This window comes from Haplochromis burtoni, unplaced genomic scaffold (genome assembly GCF_018398535.1).
Source record: "Haplochromis burtoni strain Fernald_Lab_line unplaced genomic scaffold, NCSU_Asbu1 Contig_200, whole genome shotgun sequence".
NCBI classification, from domain to species: Eukaryota; Metazoa; Chordata; class Actinopteri; order Cichliformes; family Cichlidae; genus Haplochromis; species Haplochromis burtoni.
The window spans coordinates 125210-147131 of record NW_024582561.1 but is presented as its reverse complement, the minus strand read 5'-3'; the positions used below and the strand labels follow the sequence as shown (position 1 = coordinate 147131).

Genomic DNA, 21922 nt, shown 5'->3' with positions numbered 1-21922 from the left:
TGTAAAACTGAAAAATCAGTAAGTAAAAGAGATCTACAACTATGTAAGCTTAATAATAATGTACACTTTTTATTGATCCCCATGGGGAAATTCTTCTCTGCATTTAACCCATTCACTCAGTGAAGCAGTGGGCAGCCACCAGTGCAGCGCCCGGGGACGGCAACCTTGCTCAGGGGTACCTCAGGGTAGCCGCTCAGGGGATTCGAACTCCTGACCTTCTGATCACGGGGCAACTGCTTTACCTACTGAGCTATCCCTGCCCCCTTTTTTTTTTCTTAAGGGCAAAGTGGGAAACCAGTTTGCGAGTATTGAGCTTTTGTTTCATTCTGATCCTTACATCCAATTTCAACTGGTCTTCTTGACCAGTCTACATTCCTAAATGTAATGAATTAATGCCATGTGATTGGCTGATTAGACATTTAAATGTGCAGCTGAACAAGTGTACCTAATAATCCTCTGTGTGTTCATGATTTAAATATTTAAAGGATAAACAACAGAGAAAAAAACACTTTTTTTCTCCTTTTCACTTTAAAAAATGTTTACTTTAAAGAAGTACATGTCCCTATAATGATGATTTAAATAGTGTCTTTTTATGAGATTTGCAATAACATACATTTCAAATGCTACTAAACCTGAAAGGCAAATACCAGCTACCTTGAAACAAGATGACACACAAGGCAACCAAGCAGCACAATCAGCTCATGGCAACAAAACCCTTCTTATCCCAAAAACTTAAGCCTTGACACAACACTTACTGTACTCAGATAACTTGCAATATATGGCCTCAAATTTGAATCGGATAAACAGTTCTCGAAAGTGAAGGACAGACACGCAGAGGCAGAGACATAGATCCCTTCAATCATTCATTAGTGACACAGCCCTAGAAAACTAGATGACCTGAAACAGTCGCGACATAGATAGAGCTGGAAAAAGCGATATCTGGACGAAAAAGATCAAATTATTAATTGGTGCATGTTTTGTAAGTACAGTTAACTAATGTGGCTCATATCAGGAGTTTCTGAGCTGACAGCGTATATAACGTTATAACTTTCATCTTCCACTTCCCCATCCTCCATATCTATCTGCAGAACTGGTGTGGATAGGATCAGGAAAATATGTTTTGGATATCAAAGCCAGATCTTATATGTTAAAAATTACCAGACAATCTTTAAACAAACTGAACACTATAAGAATCTGGTTTAATGTTTATTTGTTAGGTTTGGTGCAGGTATCTGAAAATCCTGACAGAGGAAGTCATTATTAAAATACAGACATGCTCTTCTGACATGGGAGACATAGGTGACCGGGGGTATGAGGCTAAGGGACAGTAAAAAACATGAATAAAACAGAATTTTGAATGAATCACTACAAATGTCTCTGCACTAAAAGCTTTAATAAATATAATCATAATACTAAAGCAGTGTTGAAGTATATAACATAATATGATTTAAATATTTTGACTTTCTCTAAAAAAAGACCAAGGCTGTATCTTAGTGCACCAGTGGTATAAGTAAGCCCTTGGACTCTTTAACAAAAGATAAAATGTTATTTCACATAACAGTGATAAGAAATGACGGCAGTGTCTACAATCAGTTCAGTTTGTAGCGCTGGCCCTTTCTGGCATATCTACACCGATGACTTGGAACAAACACTGAAAGAAGGTCTAGGCTAAACTATGAGAGATGCACAATGGTAACCTTAAACTGGGGACCGTCTGAAAAGCCTTTCAGTTTTTTGGTTATTAAACTCTTGACTCTTCTCTCTCTCTATTCACAGTTTCTCATTGTGTTTTACTTCCGCTCAATCTATTAGGAGTTAAGAATCTTATATAGTGCTTCTTCTTCAGTTCCAAATCCCTTTATTTATGAGGGATCAAATAATAACATCTGATCTAAATTTTACATTTGGTTAAAATATTATTGTAGCTTAAGTACTTTCATGGAGAGTATCCAATACCCAGAAGCACAGGACCTCTGCTGCAGACCTTTCCCCTATTTTGCCTTACCGTATATAAACACTTTGCCAGTCACTCTGCTCCACACTGAATTACCTTGACATCTATGAAATCGGGTTTAGTAAATAGTTAATTCAGTTTAAAGTGAGATTTGTCAAATGGGAGCAGTTGGGAATATGACATGTATAGAAATAAAATAACATAATAATTTGAATTGTGAACTGCTGTAGATTTTTGGACAGGCTGTGATTAGCCTGATCCTTCTGATTTTGACTGTGGATCAACCAAATTGGGGTCTGATCCTGGTCGTGTGAGGAACATTAGCTGCTGTAAAAAAAAGCTGTCAAATCAAACATGCATAGCTACCCGCTGTGGTCACCTCTGTATGAATACATGAGCTGTTATAACTGCTTCAAATCCTGTAGCCAAGTCAGTATACATAAACTTCATGTTGCTTACTGCTAACCTTTGCCTAACCTCGTAGTAACCATTTATTTATTCACCATTCATCGTGGCCTATTACTTGGAATTTGATCAAAATGCTGTAAACTATCTACTTTAGCCAGTACTTGAAACATTTAAAATATCCCGTATATCACAAATTTAATTTGATGTACATTTGTTATATAGATTAAAAAAAGAAAATCTAACAAGAATTAGAACATAACACTTCAGCTTTAAATTTCCAGTTCATCAAAGACAACTTACCAGCAGCCCTTACCTCTTAATATCTTCTTTCATCTTGCCCTTCTGTCCTCTCATTGGACTTTTCTCTAAGAGTGAAGTTGTAACACACACACGGTGCACTTACTACAAAGCATTTCTACTGTCTCCATTATTACTATATAGTAATATAGTAGTTGTATGCTACATGAAGAATTAATTTAACCTCTGCTTTTTGCAGCAGGCCTACATAATGAAAAAACCCAAGCCTACTGTTTATTTTTTCCAATGTTTCTGCAATTTTTTTAAGTTGTCCAACTGCACTAACACACACAGCTACAATTACCCAGAACTATATTTTAAGATAGAATGGAATAGAATAGCCCTTTATTGTCATTGTACATGTACAATGAAATTGAGGGTGCTCCACACCAACTGTGTAGGAATAAAATATAAATAGTAAGATCCTATAGAATTTACTGTACCGCACCGTCTTCTGAGTCTCTTCCAAAAACATCTTGTCAACCCTTTTCTAGCTATGACAAGTTGCTTTCTCTCACTTTTGATTTATTAGTAATTTATGTCACGCTATTTCACTTTGCATTTGTGTCTGGCAGCAGCTGTTGCACCAGCTCAAAATACCAGTGATTAGAAACAGTACTGACCTTTGTACCTGTTGTGAGTCAGTCACTAACACCAGCTTGTAATTCAACAAACGCTCTCTTCACCATGTCAGTAAATAAAAAAAGTTATTTCTTTTTGTTTTGATTTGATTTTCTTTGAGAAAGTGTTAACATTCCTATTTAGGTTGGAACACCTTGAATATTTAGGATACTGGTTAGTCTGAGAGAAAGATGGTGTTTTTATTGTTAAACATCACAATGACATCATGTTCAAATTCCACTAAATCAAAGCAATTTTTTTTCCATTTATCAGTGTCATCATTGATTTCTATATCTATTTACCACTAGTTTGTTATTTTGAAACATTATACATGCTGTTTATAAATCTAAAGCAAAGAGTGTCCTGTTATTTTGTCTTAGATGTAACTGAATAAATTTAACTAAAGTATTCACAAGCAAACCTAAAACAAACCCCATTATATTTCTTGCAGACCAAACACGGAGTTTTGTATTCAGCATTGCAACAAGCATTTAAATATGAAAGATTAAACTAATTCTTCTGCTAATTCTAACTGCTCAAACTTAGTGTGCATAAACTTCACAAGACTGCAACAATCTTAAGACTGTCGAGTATCTTTACCTTTATTTTCTTTAAAAACTTTACAAGAAAGTGTTTCTTGTCCTCAAGTAGAAAACATGTCATTAGAAACAGGCTTACAGTATATTAAAGAAAATGAGAAATGGGTGAAACACAGTCTATTACATTACATGACAACATTAAGTTGTCTCTATACTCACATTCACTGTGAACATTTTGAGTCATTACCATTTTATGCAGTCAAAGGGCATACAGTAAATACTGTAACATTTTAATCTGCAACCTGTTCATCAGCAAAGACAGTAATCTCTGAAAATCTCCTTTTCTAACTGACATTATAATGTTCCCCGTAAGGTCATAACATTTGTCCCCAGTAGGAAACCTGTGGGTGTGTTCCCCACATGATGATAGAAAAAACTGGCACTACATTTGTGTTCTGTCAAGGCTGGCTTAATCATAGTGAAGTTAAACAGTAGAAAACATTTATTCGTCATCATCGTCATCATCGTCATCATCATCGTCGTCGTCGTCATCATCATCGTCTTCGTCATCTTCGTCGTCTTCATCATCATCATCTGGATCAATCTTTCCAGACAGAACATCCTCGATCCACTTTTCGAGCTCATCGGCTGTTGGCATGTCTTCGTCGTCATCCATTTCCATCCAAACGCTGTCAGCCTGCCGGTGACAGACATTTATACATTCAAAAGAAAAATTCACTTTTATGCACATGGGCCCTGCATGGCGACTCATTTCCTTTAGGACAAAATAAATCAGTTGTGTGTTAATGGCATGTGCTCGCCACACACATTAGACAATAAAGGACCCACAAAGTCTTCCCTTTCTTTCATATAGATTGCCTTCAGGGTTCATTTGACTACTTGTTAACAGTTGCTGGATGGGCAAGTTTCCTTCTCCTTTAACTTGTTACTTGATCTCCTCTACTACCCTCAACGCTATTTGGTCATTAACGAGTGCCAGGAAGTGAATCAAAATGGCAAATTTAGAAACCATGAAACTAAACAAAGAGCTTACTATTAAGCTCCATTAAGAATCTGATTCAGCGAAGGCCTCATCAGGACTGTTGTATATGTGTCACATTTGATACATTTTTGTTAGACAATAACAATTATAGTTACTTTAAGAAAAGTTACTGTCAAAGTGCTTTAATCTTTCAGAGACTGTTTGGCAATGGCACCAACAAATATACCATGGTGACGAGCAAATATTGTTAAACAATTAAAAATGAGCCTGGATGGATGGATGATTAGTTACACATGAATTTTAGGGTTTTTCCCTGTTTTGATTATCAAAGCATGAGGTAATGACCATTTGAGTATATCATGCTGTACACATAGCCTGTTTTGTTATGGGTTAGCTGAAAGTTTGCTTACATCCTCAACATCAACTACACCAATCTGAGGAGAAGAGAGGTCAATGCGGAAGGTTTTCTCCCAGTATGGGACCAGCTGAAAAGAGAAACAGAAAAAAGGAAAAGAAAAGAAAAGAAAGCATTAAATGGAGACTCTTTAAATGGAGACTTTTTTAAATCATTAGGGTAATTTTTATCCTGTAAGTAGACTACATCAAGAACACAAATAATTTCCAATGTAGTAGATATGCATTTTAAGTGAGAAAATTCATACCAGAGGGAAGTTATCAGGATCAATCCAGATGATGCTGAGGTTAGGGTTATCAGTATTATCACGTGCCACTTCCTTGAGAATCTCCAGGAATTCAAAGCCATCTAGAGATAAAGAAAGGTCAGCTATTGTACCAGTGATACTGGAGTATGGGGTTCATATATGAACTTCGCACTGATTTAGTTCATGAGCCATTTCCTCCCATCCACCCTGTGCTGGTGTGTTGGATAAGAAAAAAGGTGCTCTGGTGTCTGAACAGAGCTCTGCCAGCTGCAGCCACTAACCCAAGCCCTCATCCCAGGTTTCCGCCTCTTAGCCAAAGCCCTAGCCTCTTCTTTCTTATCACCGGCTCTTTTACAGCCTCTGCCTCAGTGTGTCCACATCGGTTCACCTGTTTAGTTCTAACACTAAGGCAGAAAATCACCTGGATCATCCTCCTCAGCAAAGGCAACAATGTGTTCTCCGTCAATGTCATCCTCCTGCAAGTGCAAAAGAGGTTCATGAAAGCATTTTGAATATTTATGCTCTAAAATAACAACACAAGTAACGCTGAATATGATAAGTTGAATGTTTTGGAGGTTTGTTTGTTTTTTTTATTAAAAAGCAATCTTGGATCTCTTACCCAGATCTCATACATGCTGTAAGGCTCAAGTTTCCTCAGAGTGGGCCTGAAACATAAAACAATCTTAAAGTTTATAAGCACAAAACAGTTTTTTTAGTATAACATAAAAATTACGAGAGTATTTTGTCATATATCACTTATATGAATAAGATGATGCTATATTGAAACATGACCACCACCATTATTGTAATTACGTTAAAAACTGTAATTGTTTGACATTTAAAATGTTTATGTTTATGGTTAACAATGGACTTTTGCAAAAGATCATGCATATTCTAGCATAACAATTGCTTTAAAAGTTACTATCAACAACAGTACAGTGCAGGAGAGTAATAGGAGCGACCACTAGATGGAACTGCTAGATTAGTGTTCAGCATGAGGACAAAACTACATTATACTACATATAAAACGACACACACACACATGGACTTTACTGCTATAATAATATGTCTTGGTCCTCTCTGAGAAACCCAATCTAAAATGTTGGAAACACACAAACAGCCACATATATCCTTAAGCTCTTTATGTCAGTATCCCACCTATCATGCTGCTCAATGAATTCAACAATCTCAGACTCGATGTAGGGCTTTCCTGGAATAGGCATAGGTTCATCCATAAATGGCTCATAGAAATCAACCTCATTGATCTTCAGTTTCAGCTTCTTGGCAATCTGAAAGAAAAAAAAAACAATGAACTAAGGTAGAAATAAAGTAGCACAGCAGTGATTTTTAAATGTTTTAGGCACTCGACACAAAGTAAATGCATACTATAAAATATACGGTACCAAGCTAAATTATATAACCTTAAAATTTGAAATTAAAATTGCTAAAATGTCCCAACATAATAGAAATACTCAATCAGGCAGTTTAAACCTTGGGGTCAAATGTGGCATAGAATTTGACGAAAGGGTGGAACTCCTCAGCAGCATCTTTATACTCAGTGAAATCTGCGTGGTAAAAACAAAAGGAAAAAAAATTTCCACATTGAAAAAAGCAGTATTAATTGCTTAGGGTCTTTTTGAGACTCAGCCTTTAAGTCTTAATTTTTAACATACGAGAAGATCTTTCACTCTTGAAGTAGCCAACAAGCCTGATGACCTCATCCATGTTGTAGAAACCCTTAAGCTCACGGTCGTTGCCAATGATCTCCACTGGGTCTTCAATCACCTGACAAAACAACAATGAAATGACGGAACTGTAAGTTCAGTTTATTAGCATCTTAAAGTTAGATAGAAAAAAATTTATTTAGCAATCCTTTTAAAAGATAATACAAGTGAAACATGCATGCACAGCAGATGTATCGTAAGAGGTCTGAAGTTAACAACGGTTGAATTTAAACATCCTTAATGAATGACAAGAATTTGCTTACATCATAAAGAAACTCAACCAGGGTGTCGGCAGCTAGCTCTCCATCATACTCAATAATCTCATTATCGGCAAAGATGTAGATACTCTCCACTTCATCAAGACCTGGTGCAAGAAAAGTGTTTCATTATAATAATATTTAATTTCATAAATTTTTAAATCACATTTATTTTTGCTCTGGTGTAGCAATACTGTCAGTTATTCAATAGTGCAATACTGTGTACCATGTTTTAGGTATTATTAGGTGCTGTAACATAACTAAAACATTTCATTAACAAAAAAAAAGAATCAACTGAATCAATTTGATGAGAGCCTTTTTTTCTGTACATAAAGTGACAGCATAAAGAAAGGCTGTGAGAAAAGTGGGAAACAGTGGGATTTCATAGATTTGCATTGATCCAAAGACCCTTAATTTTCCAGCAATGTTTCTGTCATGCTCACCAAGCTTTTTGGCAACAGCGGCATCCTTCGTTTCATCCACCAAGCCAAACCCAATGTCCTCATCATCAAAATCATCCAGAACTTGGGCTGCAAGCTATATAAAGGGATAAAGACAAAAAGAAATGAGTTGAGCATGTGGATGGAAAAAAAGCAAATAAAGTGAATGTTGTGTGAATCTACTGCCATACCTAAGCTGATTATGCCTCAGTCTGATATTTGTGATTCATTGCTCTGACAATGGTGGGCATTTTTTAATCCCTGAACACCATTGAAAACAGATTTTTGATTTCATTTACACAAGTAAACCCTTGGCATTTCATCTCATTTTCAAGGCTTAAAGGCCAAAGTTTTCGATTGCTGCCTTGCACTTTCTCAATCTCAGTGAAACCAAAGCCAACAATTGACAGCCCTCATAGCTGGCAAGAGAAGAGGAACGGCAGCAAGCTGTCCAGAAGAACAAGAGGGACAGAACTTGAGCCAACTACGTCAAGGATAAGAGACGTCGCAACAGGTGTGATGGAAATAAGAGCAGCTCATATTTACTGAACATATACATGCACATACATATTTAAACAAACTGTAAACATACATCTTATTCTTTCTCTTCACACAAGTTCAGAAACCATTTCAAACATATACACTTTTCCATTTGTACTCACTTCTTATTTTTTATTACATACATTACATTACATACATAACATGACGATCGACCATTTAAATATAAGGTTGCACTATGAAGTGAGTCAAAAGCATAATACAGCAGCCTGCAAAGCATCATTGCAAAATGGGTAGCATTTATAAGTGACAAAATTCTCCAAAGCACCAGCAGTAAGAGCCGTAAACTGTGGAAAGCATCTCCTGCTTCACTTTAGAGACAATCTTTAGTGCCATCCATTCTTTTGGTTTCCCAAGTTCAGACTGAGTAGCTTATGTCTGAGTTGTCTTTTTTTTTTCAAGGCTAATTTCTCCCAAATCAGTAAAAACAAAAACACTTATGCACTCTTTCTTAGTCTATGGATACTAAGAGTTTTCAAAGTAGCTTCCACAAGTGGGATTATCCCAGAACAAAACCTCCATAGCACCGCATCATGTTTTTGCCACTTTATTTTACACAATTTATACTGAGAGGATATTGTTATAAATATTGAAGAAAAGCAGCAGGGTTAGCTTTAGCTATATTAGCTTTAGCAGTTTTCCAGGCATTAATCTAGGCTAAACTAGCCACCTGCTAGCAAAACATGATAGAATTGGTACTGGGCTTTATCTGTTTGAAAGTAATTATCATCTCAAAATGCTTTTTTTTCTTTAAGAAATAAATTTATTTGACTTATTCTCCACCAATGAACAATTGAAACAATTTGTGTTAAATAAAACCTCACCTGCACGCTTCACTGCACCTGCATGCTGTTTTCTAACTATTTTGAGGTACAGCTCATTAGTTTTAATTTTAATGTGTCTTCACAAAAAAAATACTATAAAGAGTTGTATGAAAAATTAAACAACATTATTTTTTTAATGATTTGGGTGAAGTAGTCCCTTGTTGCCGATGGTTGCATTGCTGTATAGATAAATAGGCAGGAGGATGGATGGACATGTTAGAGTTTAATGAACAGATCAAGCTTTTAAATGAGTATACACTTACTTTTCAGAAACGTGAAGTTAAACTTGCACAGCCCAAGCTGCTGCTGCTGCTGCTGGACTTTTTTTGGTCTGTGGTGCATGTTGTAACGTCACATGATCAGTCAACGAGTAGAAGAATTGGAACAATCAGCAGATACTTCAGCAGCAGAGAAATCCTTATTTCACAGCCCAGCTTTGAAACACTTGACACAAGAGGCAGACCTTAACATACCTGATAGATAAATGCTGCTTGACTTGTGATCAACTGCAAGAAGAAGTAATGCTTTAGGGGAATGCACAGTGTCTTGATTTACAGCAAATTGGAAAGGCCCTCACTGCACACAGAAGGCTTACACTGAGCTTATTCAAAGGACTATCATGACCTAAGGACTTCATGCACAAATGTACTCCAAGTACTGAAATACTGACCCTGCAAATTAAAAAAAAAATAACTAAGTGGAACTACTACATTCAATTATTGAATGGTTTATTTTATTCCATTCCAAGTGGCAACCTCTGGAGTTGAAAAAGTCCAAAAGTGCACAAAACTAGTTCCTCGAGGTAACTACACACTCTACTTTCCATTCCAGATATATACTATATGGACAAAAGTACTTGTCCACCTACATATTACGCCTACATGGAAATATATGCCATGACAGTGCATGCTACAATGTTAATGCCAGAAGAGGTTTGCAACTCTGCAGTTATATGAATCAGCAGAGTCTTGGTATATAGATACTATGCAGTTCAGCACTCAGTGACCCTGCTTTGTAACTTCCTTACAGCTTCCACTCTTACCACTCTTTACCATCTGGCAGACGTTACAGGAGTCTGTCTGCTCGGACTACAAAACTTAAAAACCGTTTTTACCACCAAGCCATACGACACCTCAACCACAACACTTAAACACACACAACACAGTCCACAGGACGCACTCAGAAGCTACCTTGCAGCTTCACAAGTACTCTGTTTAATCTGCACTGGTCACTCCACTTTATTGTTATTAATATTTATATTTAAAAAGTGCAATACTGTAATTTTCTGCTGCTCATTCCTGTGCAATATCCCATCTGCCCTCCCGTCATATTTCTTTTCAAGATTTTCTTATTTAATCACTAGTGTACATATATTTATATTTATAGACACATATATATTTAGTTATCTTTTCTCTTTTACCACGTCTCTCTAATATTTTGCTCTTTACTATTTTCCTATTTTATTTTATTTTATTTTATTATATTTTATTATATTTTCTTCTACTGTACCATGCTGCTGAGTGACTGCTGCTCGTCAAACACATTTCATTGCAATGTTGACCCTGTGCTAACTTGCATATGACAAATAAAACTGAAAACTGAAAAACTGAAACTCTTGAATAAAACAGCTTACAGTTGATTGTGGAATATCTAAGAGGAAAGACATTTTAAGAACTGATTTTTTGTGAATCCTACATTTAAATTCAATCACTTCTGGTTCCAAAAATGCCAACATGCCAAACGTGTGGCTTGAAAATAGTAAGTCACAAATTAGTGGTGGCATCTGATGTTTTTTTATTTGAGAAATTTCTGTTTGAGGATAATACAATATTACATTTTACTTTTTTTATTCAAATATAGAGTTTTATAAGGCAATTCAAATTAAAGTAGCTTTAATAAACAACAGTATCAGAAGCCATTTATCACAAGAGGCCCTGAAGTACAATAGATTATATTCTGGGTGCTTGCTGTGGGGAGAGAAGGCAGGTAGAGATGATAAATCGAAGAAGCTGATGAATAGAGGATGATGCACAAAAAGTAAAGATTTACTTCAATCATCCAATCCAATCAAGCTGACCAGCTTTGTCTTCAGGGCCTCATTTCTTTTCTAGTGTCAAGATCACACCTTTTCCATCTTGAGATATATATGTATTTTTTATATATCTCACCTCACTTCACCCCTACTTATCTGTTCCCTTGCTATCATCCAACCCATGCTGAAATCTGAGTGCGCGAAGCCAAGTTAGAGGTCAGCAGCGTAATTACTTGGCTCCATCTGCTAATGCCCAGTCACAGTCAGCTTGTCACGTGATCCCGATGAGGAAGAGCACCAAGGTGAGCTGTCAAAAACATGCTCTGGCTCCCTGCTGTGCTTGGCTGTGGCATCAAATGCTGAGAAATGATTGAGAGCATAGACTGTACAGTGCAGTAGGGGATCACATTTCGTCCAATATACAACTGTCCACTGCCTACTCTGATGATGCTAGCAGGCTAACCTGCTAGCATCATCAGTGTGAGTGGAAGATGTTTGTACTACTGAGAAACCCTTGTAAAAACGCATCAGTTGTACATAATGCAAAACTCAACAAATTTAGCATCAAAGCTTATATATGCGTTCATGAAATTATTTCCTATTTCACAAGAAATTTGTAAATACTCATTTCTGTCAAAAGCAGCCAATGGTGGTTTGGGCATCTGGCTAGGATCCCATTGGAGGGTTTCCAGAAATGCCCAGTTGGAAGCAGACCCTGGAACAGACGGAGAACTCGCCAGAGAAATAGATATCTCATCTGACCTCAGCAGCATCCCCCACAAGAAGGAACTGGAAAATTTTGTTGACATCTCAATCAATCAATCAATCAATCAATCAATCAATCAATCAATCAATCAATCAATCAATCAATCAATCAATCAAGGCTTTATTCGCCATGTGCAGGTTGCCCTGCAGTGAAATAGCCCCCCCCCCGACCTTACACACACAACAAAGACATCACATGGGGATACAGGTCGGAGATCGGTAGCGTTACAGAAAAAAAAACACTGAAATATACACTACAATGGGAAAGTACAAGGGGAAAAACAGAGACCTCTACTCATGCTGGGCTCCTGGGAGGACACCATGAGAACAGGAAACAAAAAAAACTCCTCTGCACAAAAAAAGCACATAAATGTCCACAGCACAACATTATGGAACACGTGACAAGCCAAAGGGTCGGGTGGGGGGTGAGGAGTAATCCGAAGCAAACACAGCAGCCATCCTGCCCAGCGCTACCATTCCAGCGCGGGCTTAGACCCACCGTGTTCCCAAGAGGGAACAAGTATTGAAGGCGTTTGGAAAGGGAGGGGGGATGAGTGTGTGCATATCAGTGTATATGTATGTGTGTGCTTGTCCAGACACTTCACATATATCGCTAAAACAATTCAAGACACAAATTAGAAGAATATAATTATATTAATATGAATGCCTTCCATCAATACACCAACACTATATGCACAGCATCTATCGAGACAGACATCCATTCTTTCAGTTATTTCCATTTTTACTTATTTTTCTAAGTTTCTCTATAATAAGTTTCAATGGAGGATCTTCCAAATGACAGTGGTAAAATTATATTAAAAATAAGCCACCCACTAAATCAGAATCACACATCTTCACCTACTAATAGCTAGGTGGAGTTATGTCCTCTATTATCTGATAAAAAGTGTGTTGAATTGATTTATTACAGTTTTGAGAGGTGGATGCAAAATAGTTTAGTGTCAGATCTATATCCTTTCACCTTGTTTAAACAAAGTATTTAGCAAGCGTCAGACATGTTATATGAAAACTGAGTCTTTCTTGAGATCTTTTATTATGTCCACCTTTATATTTCAAGAGAAAAACAAGGTGTTGTTTGTCATGCTGAAAGTTCACCATGCATAACTGACTGACTTCAGTAAAAAAGCTTTGAACTTAAGTTTCAGTGCAACAATGCCAGCATGTACTGTGGGTTTGTTCTGGGTATGTAAACAATATGTTATGTCATGGTTCTGGGTCCTTTTGACACAGCATTTTGAGCTTCATATGTTTTGATGTGAGTCTGTGTTATGGGTTATGTTCTGATTCTTTAGTTGTGCTGTGCTGATTATTATTATCCTATGTTTTGTTTCTGTTTTGTGTTTTCAGCCCCTCCTCTGTTCTGTGCCTACCCTGGTCCCACGACTGTGTTCTCTCTGTTGTCATGTCTGTGATGTCAGAGTGTCTGCTCGTGAGTCTGTGTCTGTAAGTTCAGTCAGTGTACTTCCTGTTTTACTTTGGTAGTCTTCAGTCTGTGTGCGTCAGGTTCTGTTTTGGTGTACTCCGTCTCGTCGTTGTTGTGTCAGCCGTGTCTCCCAAGTGTTTGCTCTTTGCCCTGTTCCCCTTCTGTATTTAGTGTCTGCGTCTGCTCCTGCTTGTCGTCGCGTTGTAACCTCAAACTCGCCTGTGTGTTCCGTTTCAAGTTCAGTTCCTAGTATCACCAATTAAAGTTGTCTGTTCTGAGTTGTTTGAGTCTTTAAGTTTACTTTTGCCTCTGTGAGTCCTGCACTTGGGCCCTTCATCCTGCCCGTCTGCACACAGCCATGACATGTTATCAGTAACACATTCGACATCATATACCCAGCATTCTTCTTCAGCCATAACTCAACCACAAATGTCATTCCCTCCTCCAGTGAAAGTTCATGAAAAGAGCTGACCTAGTTGCTGTTTCCCTCTCTGTCGTTGGTTTAGCTATGACTGAGACATTTTTGCTTTGCACCAGTGCATTTCTGGTCTATTCCTTGAGTGAACACATGAGCACTTGATGAATCATATGTGTATGTGTGTGTGTGTGTGTGTGTGTGTGTGTGTGTGACATTATGATGTAAGTCACTCAGTGAAAACCTAAGGGACACAAACCCGATCTCAGCCTATAGCAGATTTGCTGTTAGCTTTGTTACTACTCCTTTAAAAAACATCAATGTTTGTTCCTTAAGGTTGATGTTTTAGTGAATACATTGTTACAGGGTTTTGTTTTCCTCTCTGTTATATATGCTGAAGATACATAATGGCTTTGTCATAACGAATGCTGTTGTATGATAATGACGTTTAAGTAAAATAAATAACATTAATTCTGACAATGCAACAATATCATGATTCTTAAAAAAAATAAGAAAATGATGGTAAAATCAACAGGATAGTATACTGCAAATCAGTCTGTAACATGCACAATAAAAAGGCAGAAAACTAATTTTCTCTAGGCTCTGGTCTGCAACTCTAAAATTGCTTAATCTTTCAAATGAAGAAACATTAAAAGTCACAGCAGGAATATTTCCCATTTTCCTGTAGAATCTGGTGTCCTGGGATCTGTGCAAAATTAGAAGTTCAGCTAGTTTTCCTCCTCTCAGCCAGACAGTAAATTAGTAATGGCTGCCGTAACACATCAGGACGTTCTACACTAGACTGTTACATAACACTGCACCGGGGTGGTCATGAAAGATTCAGACACAACAGCGCATAAAAAACCCACTCTGACTTCCCACTAGCGAGCGTAACTGCACTGTTCACAAGGAGACAGTCTAGGATTTTCCACAGAGATTAGACTTTCAAAGCTACTGTCTTTTCAAATGAATAATTTTAATTAATACAATTTTAAACAATTTTATAGATTTTTTTTTTTAAGTTTATTCTATTTTTTACTTCAGCTCAGCGTGCTTTCTCAGGAGAGCTGATGAAATGCATGGAAAGCTTTTGGAAACCTCAGAGGCACAGAAGCTGATTCCCTACAGCACACTGTGAGGACAGAAATGTCTGGGACCATCTGTGAATCTCCTGCATTTGTCAGGCCCACTGTGGAGAGTTAGAGAAGAAAAGAGAAAAACTGCACATGTGTTATTTTACTAAAGCCATTTAATAGATAAGAGGTGTGCCAATGCAGCCAACAGTGTCTGTGCACACACGATTGCCTTCCAGTGAGACACATACTAGGAACCATGATGGGTACTACTGAAAAATATATTTCACCAACTATAGCAAAAATGGTACACCTGCAACCATCTGCATAAATGATGTCTGTTTTCAATTTAACTGGTGCAGCAAAGTATTCATTAGCAAGCATATACATTTTTATTTATTTATTCTTGCACAAGAAAAAAACAGGAAAGTAAAAACTGATGCATTAACAGACCATGCTGATTTACTGCTTGGAGACCTAATTAGAGCTTTTGTTAAAGTTATTGGTACGTGTGTTTACAGCAACTCACAATGTATGCAGTGAAAATGGGCCATGGACTAGCTGCAACAAACTGCTCTGTTACCTTAAAGTATGCAGGAAGTTAGATTTGCCAGCATTTTTTTTTTACAGTGCACCATCTACAATGCCAGAAAAGCTGTTGCAGACTGTACACTAATACTTTTTAAAAAATGTCCTCTACTATATATCATGAACTCCTCAGCACAGCGCTTTCAGCTGTGTGGTTGACATTACAATGTTGTTTTAGTATTTCTGTTCCAACCCCCATAAACAACATGTACCCAAAACATCTACCCAGGGTACAATCTGGACATGTCGCCAGTCTATCGCAGGGTAAATTGGACAACAGTTCACACTTAAAATTGGTCTATGGCCAATTTTAGACTCTCCTATTAACCTAACCCCATGCATGTCTTTGGACTGTGGGAGGAAGCCTGAGTACCTGGAGAGAACCCATGCAGGCACTGGAAGAACATGCTGTCTGCATAGAAAGACCGTGGCCATTTTAACCCAGGTTACCTTTGTCCTCCACCACGCACAAACACTGAAAACCACAACACACATCAATTAAGGTCTTAAAAAAGAACTACAATCATCATCATAAAACTTCAAATTTGATGATTTCAACTTAACCTGACTGGTCAGCAAATAGTTGCTGGAGGTTGCAATTAGTCACAAACATGATAAATGCACTGATTCTTATGTAACACTTTTCTACTCTCCTGGAGCACTCAAACATCCCAAACTGTCCCCAAAAAAAGCTGTCTCAAAACTCTCTTTGTGATTGATTCCAGGTGGATTTATGTGGTCCATAGTTTGCATGAAGGTGGTGACTTACCAAGTATACGAACTGCAGGTGAGAACAGCAAAATTTTTAAAAACCAAAGCAACTGCAAGTGAGATTCAGTGCCTCTTTGTGACCAATTTCCCACTAGTGACTACACAAACCTCCATCAACCACTCACACAGTTAGCAGGGGATTTTTCCCATACAGGCCTCTCTTACTGAATCCTGACAAATTTTACATTACCATAATTTCTGCAAAGACTAAAAAATAAAACACTGTATTGTACTTGAAAAATATCAATATCTAGCTGTAAATATGTTTTCTTCTATTTCTACAGTGTTAAATTTATGGTTGTATCTCCGCAATAAACTGCAAGAAAACAATTTCATACATGTCCTTCTTCAGGTCCATCACGTTGTGGAATAGAGATGTAAGCTGGGGTTTCAAAGTCACATAATTCATATTTAATTTTTTCATAGTGCACCTTGATCCCTCCCATTTCCCTAACATCCTTCTGCAATGAATAAATGATATGAAGGCAGGTGCACATGCAAATAAAAGAGGTGTGGGTTAAAGAATGTTTAGAGGATGGAAAAGGCAAAAATGTGCATGTGTGTGTGTGTGTGTGTGTGTGTGTGTGTGTGTGTGTGTGTGTGTGTGTGTGTGTGTGTGTGTGTTATGTTGAGGGAGAAAGAGAGGATAGCGTGGAAATTTATAGATGATTGTACACATGGAAAACAAGCAAATACCCAAAAACCCTGCCACACGACAAAAGTCAATAATAGCAGAATTTCATTAGGGAAAACTGAGTTTGTTGGTATGAGACATTGCTCTCCGTTGCACCTGCACTTCATATCCAGGCCCACTGTGGCTGACAGCTGCTTGATGGAGCCCTATAACGATGATAAACCTGTCAAGTGGTTTTACCGAACAATATTGCAGATGTGCAAATGTAATCTGTGGAGGCTGTTTATGAAAATACTCAATGCTATTCATCTGCAGAGAAGAGCGTGCTGTCTCTGTGATTATATTCAGGAATATATTTTATGAAATCACATTAACTAGCTCGAATTTTTATACCTCAGAAAGATTGAACAGATAATTTAACGCCTGGTAGAGTTTCAGTGTGATCAACCCGAGACCAGTAGTTTATCATATTTACCTTTCATGAAAAGACAAAAAACACATTATCCAGGTATCATATTGTACCATGGATCCTCGGGCCATATGCATTACTGACCACAGAGCTGCATAGTCACGCCTGGGATTATTGAGAAGAGTTAGAAAAAAAATAGAAAAACAGACATTGCATAAAAGCTTCATGGTATATTACCACACAAGGCTGCAAAAACATCATTTTAACTCTTTCACCCCAGCCAAATAAGGAGGTACACTCTTCTATTATTATAAACAACAGGTGGGTTTTGACATGGAACAAACTGGAGCAGCCAGAATGCCAGTCTCGCTGGCAAACAAACATCTTTATCTATCAACACAGATGAGATGATGCCGCAGAATAACACCAAGGACAGTTCACGTATGCATAACTCCTGTCGTATCCAATGATATCACATCTCACAAATTTGTTCTTAATTTAGTATGTCTTTCACACTTTAAATTTTGGGACCAGGAAAGAAGATAAGACAGGATTAGGTCTCTCACGACTCAAAAGCTGTGTTATTCTATGTTACATTTTGACAGGTGTGTTACTCGTCACTCTCATTTGTCCCTATAATTTAGCCTTGAATTTGGAGGAATGACTCAGAGGCTGTCAGATTATCTTCAAGACTTGTGTGCATAGCAATTTATTGAAGAGGATGGACAGACACACGGGACTAACAGTCCTGTGAAAAAACAATAGCCCTTTTCCAGTAGTACCTTCTTGGTTGGCTTGGTACCAGGTACTTTTTTAGTACCTATTGGCCTCGAGTTCCTAGCAATCTGAGGCAATCCAAAACTGTGACGCCAACTCATCAAATGACTGCTTGCCACTGATTGGCCAGTTAATGATGAGTCATTAAAGCGACTCGTTTGAGAAAATTAAGGAAAACGAAGGAAATGGCTGCACAAAAACCCTGTGGTCCTCAAGTCTGACAAAAAGCCACAGACTGAGCAGCAGGTTAATCACCTCAACATCCTCCATTGCTGTGTTGTGTCACATGCAAAAAACCTTTCAGCTATATTGCAGTCAAGGTACTAAAAGGGCTATAAGTACACCCCATGATTCAGTAATTTGTAGAATTACTTTTATCAGCAATAACTTGGTGTAAGCATTTTTTCTATGACTTTGTCAGTCTCTTCCACTGTTGTTGAGGCATTTTTGGCCACTCGTCTTTAAGATGCTGTTTCAGTTCACTGAGGTGTGTTGCCATTCATTGATGAGGAGCTCTCTAGGAGTGCCACCACAGCATTTCAATCAGGTTAAGGTTCGGTCACTAGTCAATAATATGGTCACTGATTTAGAGGAGTGTATTTAACTGATTTTTTACTGATAATTGTTACGCCTTATTTTGTTTTTTATTCAACAGCTGCAGCAACAGTTGGTTTTTAAAGCTGGCCATTCAGATTATTTGTATTTTTTAAACACATGGCCCTTAACTTTAAACAGTGTAGGCAGCAAAAGCAAACTTCTGTTTCACTGTTGTTGAAATTTATTGCAGATTTCTATTTATATACACAAAGAAATTCACATTATTATAATTACAAGAAATAAAGGTACTGTCTTTTTGACTGACTCATTTCAAAAGCTGACATCCTACACTCTGTATTTGAGGAGAATTTATGGGATTTCTAGTTAATAAGAGACCAGCAGCTTCAATTATAATTTCTCAGTAGTAGCTAAGGTTAAGATGCATTAGTGGTGTACTATTAACCCAACCAACTAAGACCATTCAAGTGTAAGCCTGATTTATATTTGGGGGAAGGCTTCAGCAGTCACTTTGAATAACAGTTACCACAGCGACAGCGTGACCTTTTCCCGGATCTCTCTGAGGATGGAAGAAGATTAGACAAGACAACTCAGAAGCCTCCTTCCTGTACTTCCTGTACAATATTGGACAACGTGCCTTGTGTGCACCCATGTGACTTTTTTTTTTAGCTATTAATATAAAAACTACTTATAACTTAATAATTCTATTCTCCCTGGAGAAACATAGAAGGAAATGAACAGTAAGTCTATTCACTCTTGCCCAGCACTTTATTATTCAGTTAATAAAATATGGTCTTATATGTCTTATTTAATGCTGTTGTGAATATTTGTAAAATCCAGGAGGACAGTGCATCGTGTTTGTCAAGACATATAAAGATTGAGGTGATCGCCAAAGTCAGACAGTGTGATGCTGTTTGAATGATGACTGTCTGTTTGCATTTTTGTGGCAAATCTATGTAACAGTTGCTTAAATTCAGTCTGGAAGTTGTATCAAATTGGCTGGGAGATAGACAGCTCCATATACAACATTACATGCCCACTATGTGGATGGATGTTTATGACATGACTCAATGACCTTGGAAAAATCATGCATTTATTTATTTTAAATTGTAATATAAAATATATAAAATTTTAGCAGTTCATTTTGTTATACTTTAAATATAACTCAACTACAGGAACAGGTGATGTGAAATAAACATGTCACAGCTTGTTGGGGACTGATTTGATGACTTCAGGCAAGAGTGAAACCCCCCTTTTTAAAGTGAGAACAACCAAAGTATGCAAATGATCATCTCAGAAAACATTTATTAAACCCTGAAGCAGATGGGCAGCAGCAGCAGAAGACCACACCTGGTGCCACCCCTGTCAGCTAAGAACAAGAAACTGAGGCTACAATTTGCATGAGCTCACCAAAATTGGACACAGCATAAGAAACTTTAAAAATGTTGCCTGGTCTGATCTGTTTTGATTTCTGCTTTAACATTTGCATGGCGTGATCAGAATTTGGTGTAAAAAACAGGAAGGATGGATCCATCCGGGTTTGTATCAATGGCCGGGCTGCTTGCATCAGTGTAATGGGATGTGGGATACTTCCTTGACACACTTTGTACCCCTTAGTACTAAATAAGCATTGTTTACCTTAGTATTATTTCTGACCATGTCCATCCCTTGGAGACAACAGTGTACTCTCTTCTGATAGCTGCTTACAGCAGGATAAAGTTTGTTAAGAACTCTACAGTCGCCAGATCTCAGTCTAGTCAAACAGCCTGGAGAACTGGATATTCCTATTACGGATGAAAGCATAATGGGACAACAAATCTACATTAACTATATGCTGCAATCATGTCATTATGAACTGAAATCTATGTGTATAGTTTCCAGCACCTTTTTAAATCTATGCCACGAAGAATAGGACAATTCTGAAGGCGAGTGGGTCCAGGCCAGTATTAGTGAGGTTTAACCAATGAAAGTCCCAGCTCCACAAAGATCAAAAGAGAAACTCATGAGTGAGGCAACATCATTAAAAGTTCTTGTGAATGATAACGAAAACTTAAACCCAACATGTATATTTTTTTTATCGTGTTTTTAATAAAGAAAATGCTTATTAAGTCAGACCAGATGGCTCAGGAACAAATCCCTTCGTAAAAGGCTTAAGCACAAGAACAGAATATGAAAACAAAACTTTGAAAAATAGTCTCTAAAGCGTTAAAGCTATTCCAGACAAATTCATTGTAATATGTTACTCACTGATTAAAAACATACCAATTTAAGAAAAATAAATAAATTGATGTCACTGGTTTCTGAACATACTGAAATTCGGATGTTGTGGTGGAGTAAATCAAGAATGAAGGAGTAATTTGATGTGGTTCCTGCTGTTTTCACAGTTTACTTTCTACAGTTTACTGGATGGTACAAAGGGGACCATAGCAACATTGTCTGCAAAACAGAGAGCTGTTGTGTTGCTTAAGAGTGTGGCAAGAATCTGAGCGCAGTGGAGAAACTGGTGAGTATGAGCATTTACAGTACATAGCAACCAAAGATCAGAGTTCAGATCTGTAGATGGACGAAGAGAGAAAGCAGAAAAACAAATTGTGATCAATGTTTGCAAAATTGCTTATGAATCTTAAGTTTTCATATTACTGATGCAATTATTTTCATGTGTTTAACCAGCGTAACATTGAGTACTTACTCATTTTAATCACTGCTTTTGGCGCTTAGATGTTAATTTTGCTTCCCGTCCGTTAGTCTTTAATCATATCCTAATGACTTCTGCTTTGTAATATTTGTCATAATAATGTCTGTCATAATAATGAGATATATTCATAGCTGTTGGTGCTGCAGGTGGAGGTTGTATTTTAAGACCAGCACATTAGGTCGTTCAAGTCTAACCACTGCCATCCAAATTTGCTTCCAGTCCATTAAACAGATTGTTGCTGTCACTTTGCAGCGCTGTTGGACATGTGTGATTAAACTCCCACATATCGCATGGAACTAAATAAATGCATGGTAAGAGATATATTTATACTCGGTTGCCTGGTGAAGCATGAAAACTTCTATCAAATTATCACTTTTTATTCTTCTGTCACCTCTTTATCAACATATCAACAAGGAAAAAATGCACTTCCAGATTCTGCTGACGTGCTAATTAACTATAGCAGTAAAGTAGAAGATTCAG

The 21922-nt window shown here is 37.4% G+C and overlaps 2 protein-coding genes across 6 annotated transcripts in view; one reads left to right on the top strand and one right to left on the bottom strand.

Annotated features, from left to right (window-relative positions):
- The window catches only part of LOC102298456 (exostosin-1c), a 118327-nt gene that overhangs the window by 92863 nt on the left and 3542 nt on the right, over positions 1 to 21922 (top strand). The window lies entirely within an intron of this gene.
- Positions 3462 to 21922, bottom strand: part of casq1b (calsequestrin 1b) — a 37020-nt gene continuing 18559 nt past the window's right edge. Inside the window, exons 2-12 of one of the 2 annotated variants that reach the window (XM_005936296.2) lie at positions 9761 to 9793; positions 7909 to 8002; positions 7472 to 7572; positions 7158 to 7269; positions 6976 to 7049; positions 6643 to 6773; positions 6104 to 6149; positions 5906 to 5960; positions 5485 to 5585; positions 5233 to 5307; positions 3462 to 4516 (exon numbers count right to left, since the gene is read on the bottom strand). In XM_005936296.2, the coding sequence (XP_005936358.1) occupies positions 4322 to 4516; positions 5233 to 5307; positions 5485 to 5585; positions 5906 to 5960; positions 6104 to 6149; positions 6643 to 6773; positions 6976 to 7049; positions 7158 to 7269; positions 7472 to 7572; positions 7909 to 8002; positions 9761 to 9793 (1017 nt within the window). In that variant the 3' untranslated portion in view covers positions 3462 to 4321. The remainder of the gene's footprint in view (positions 4517 to 5232; positions 5308 to 5484; positions 5586 to 5905; positions 5961 to 6103; positions 6150 to 6642; positions 6774 to 6975; positions 7050 to 7157; positions 7270 to 7471; positions 7573 to 7908; positions 8003 to 9760; positions 9794 to 21922) is intronic. The other variant, XM_005936297.2, reaches the window with a different exon arrangement.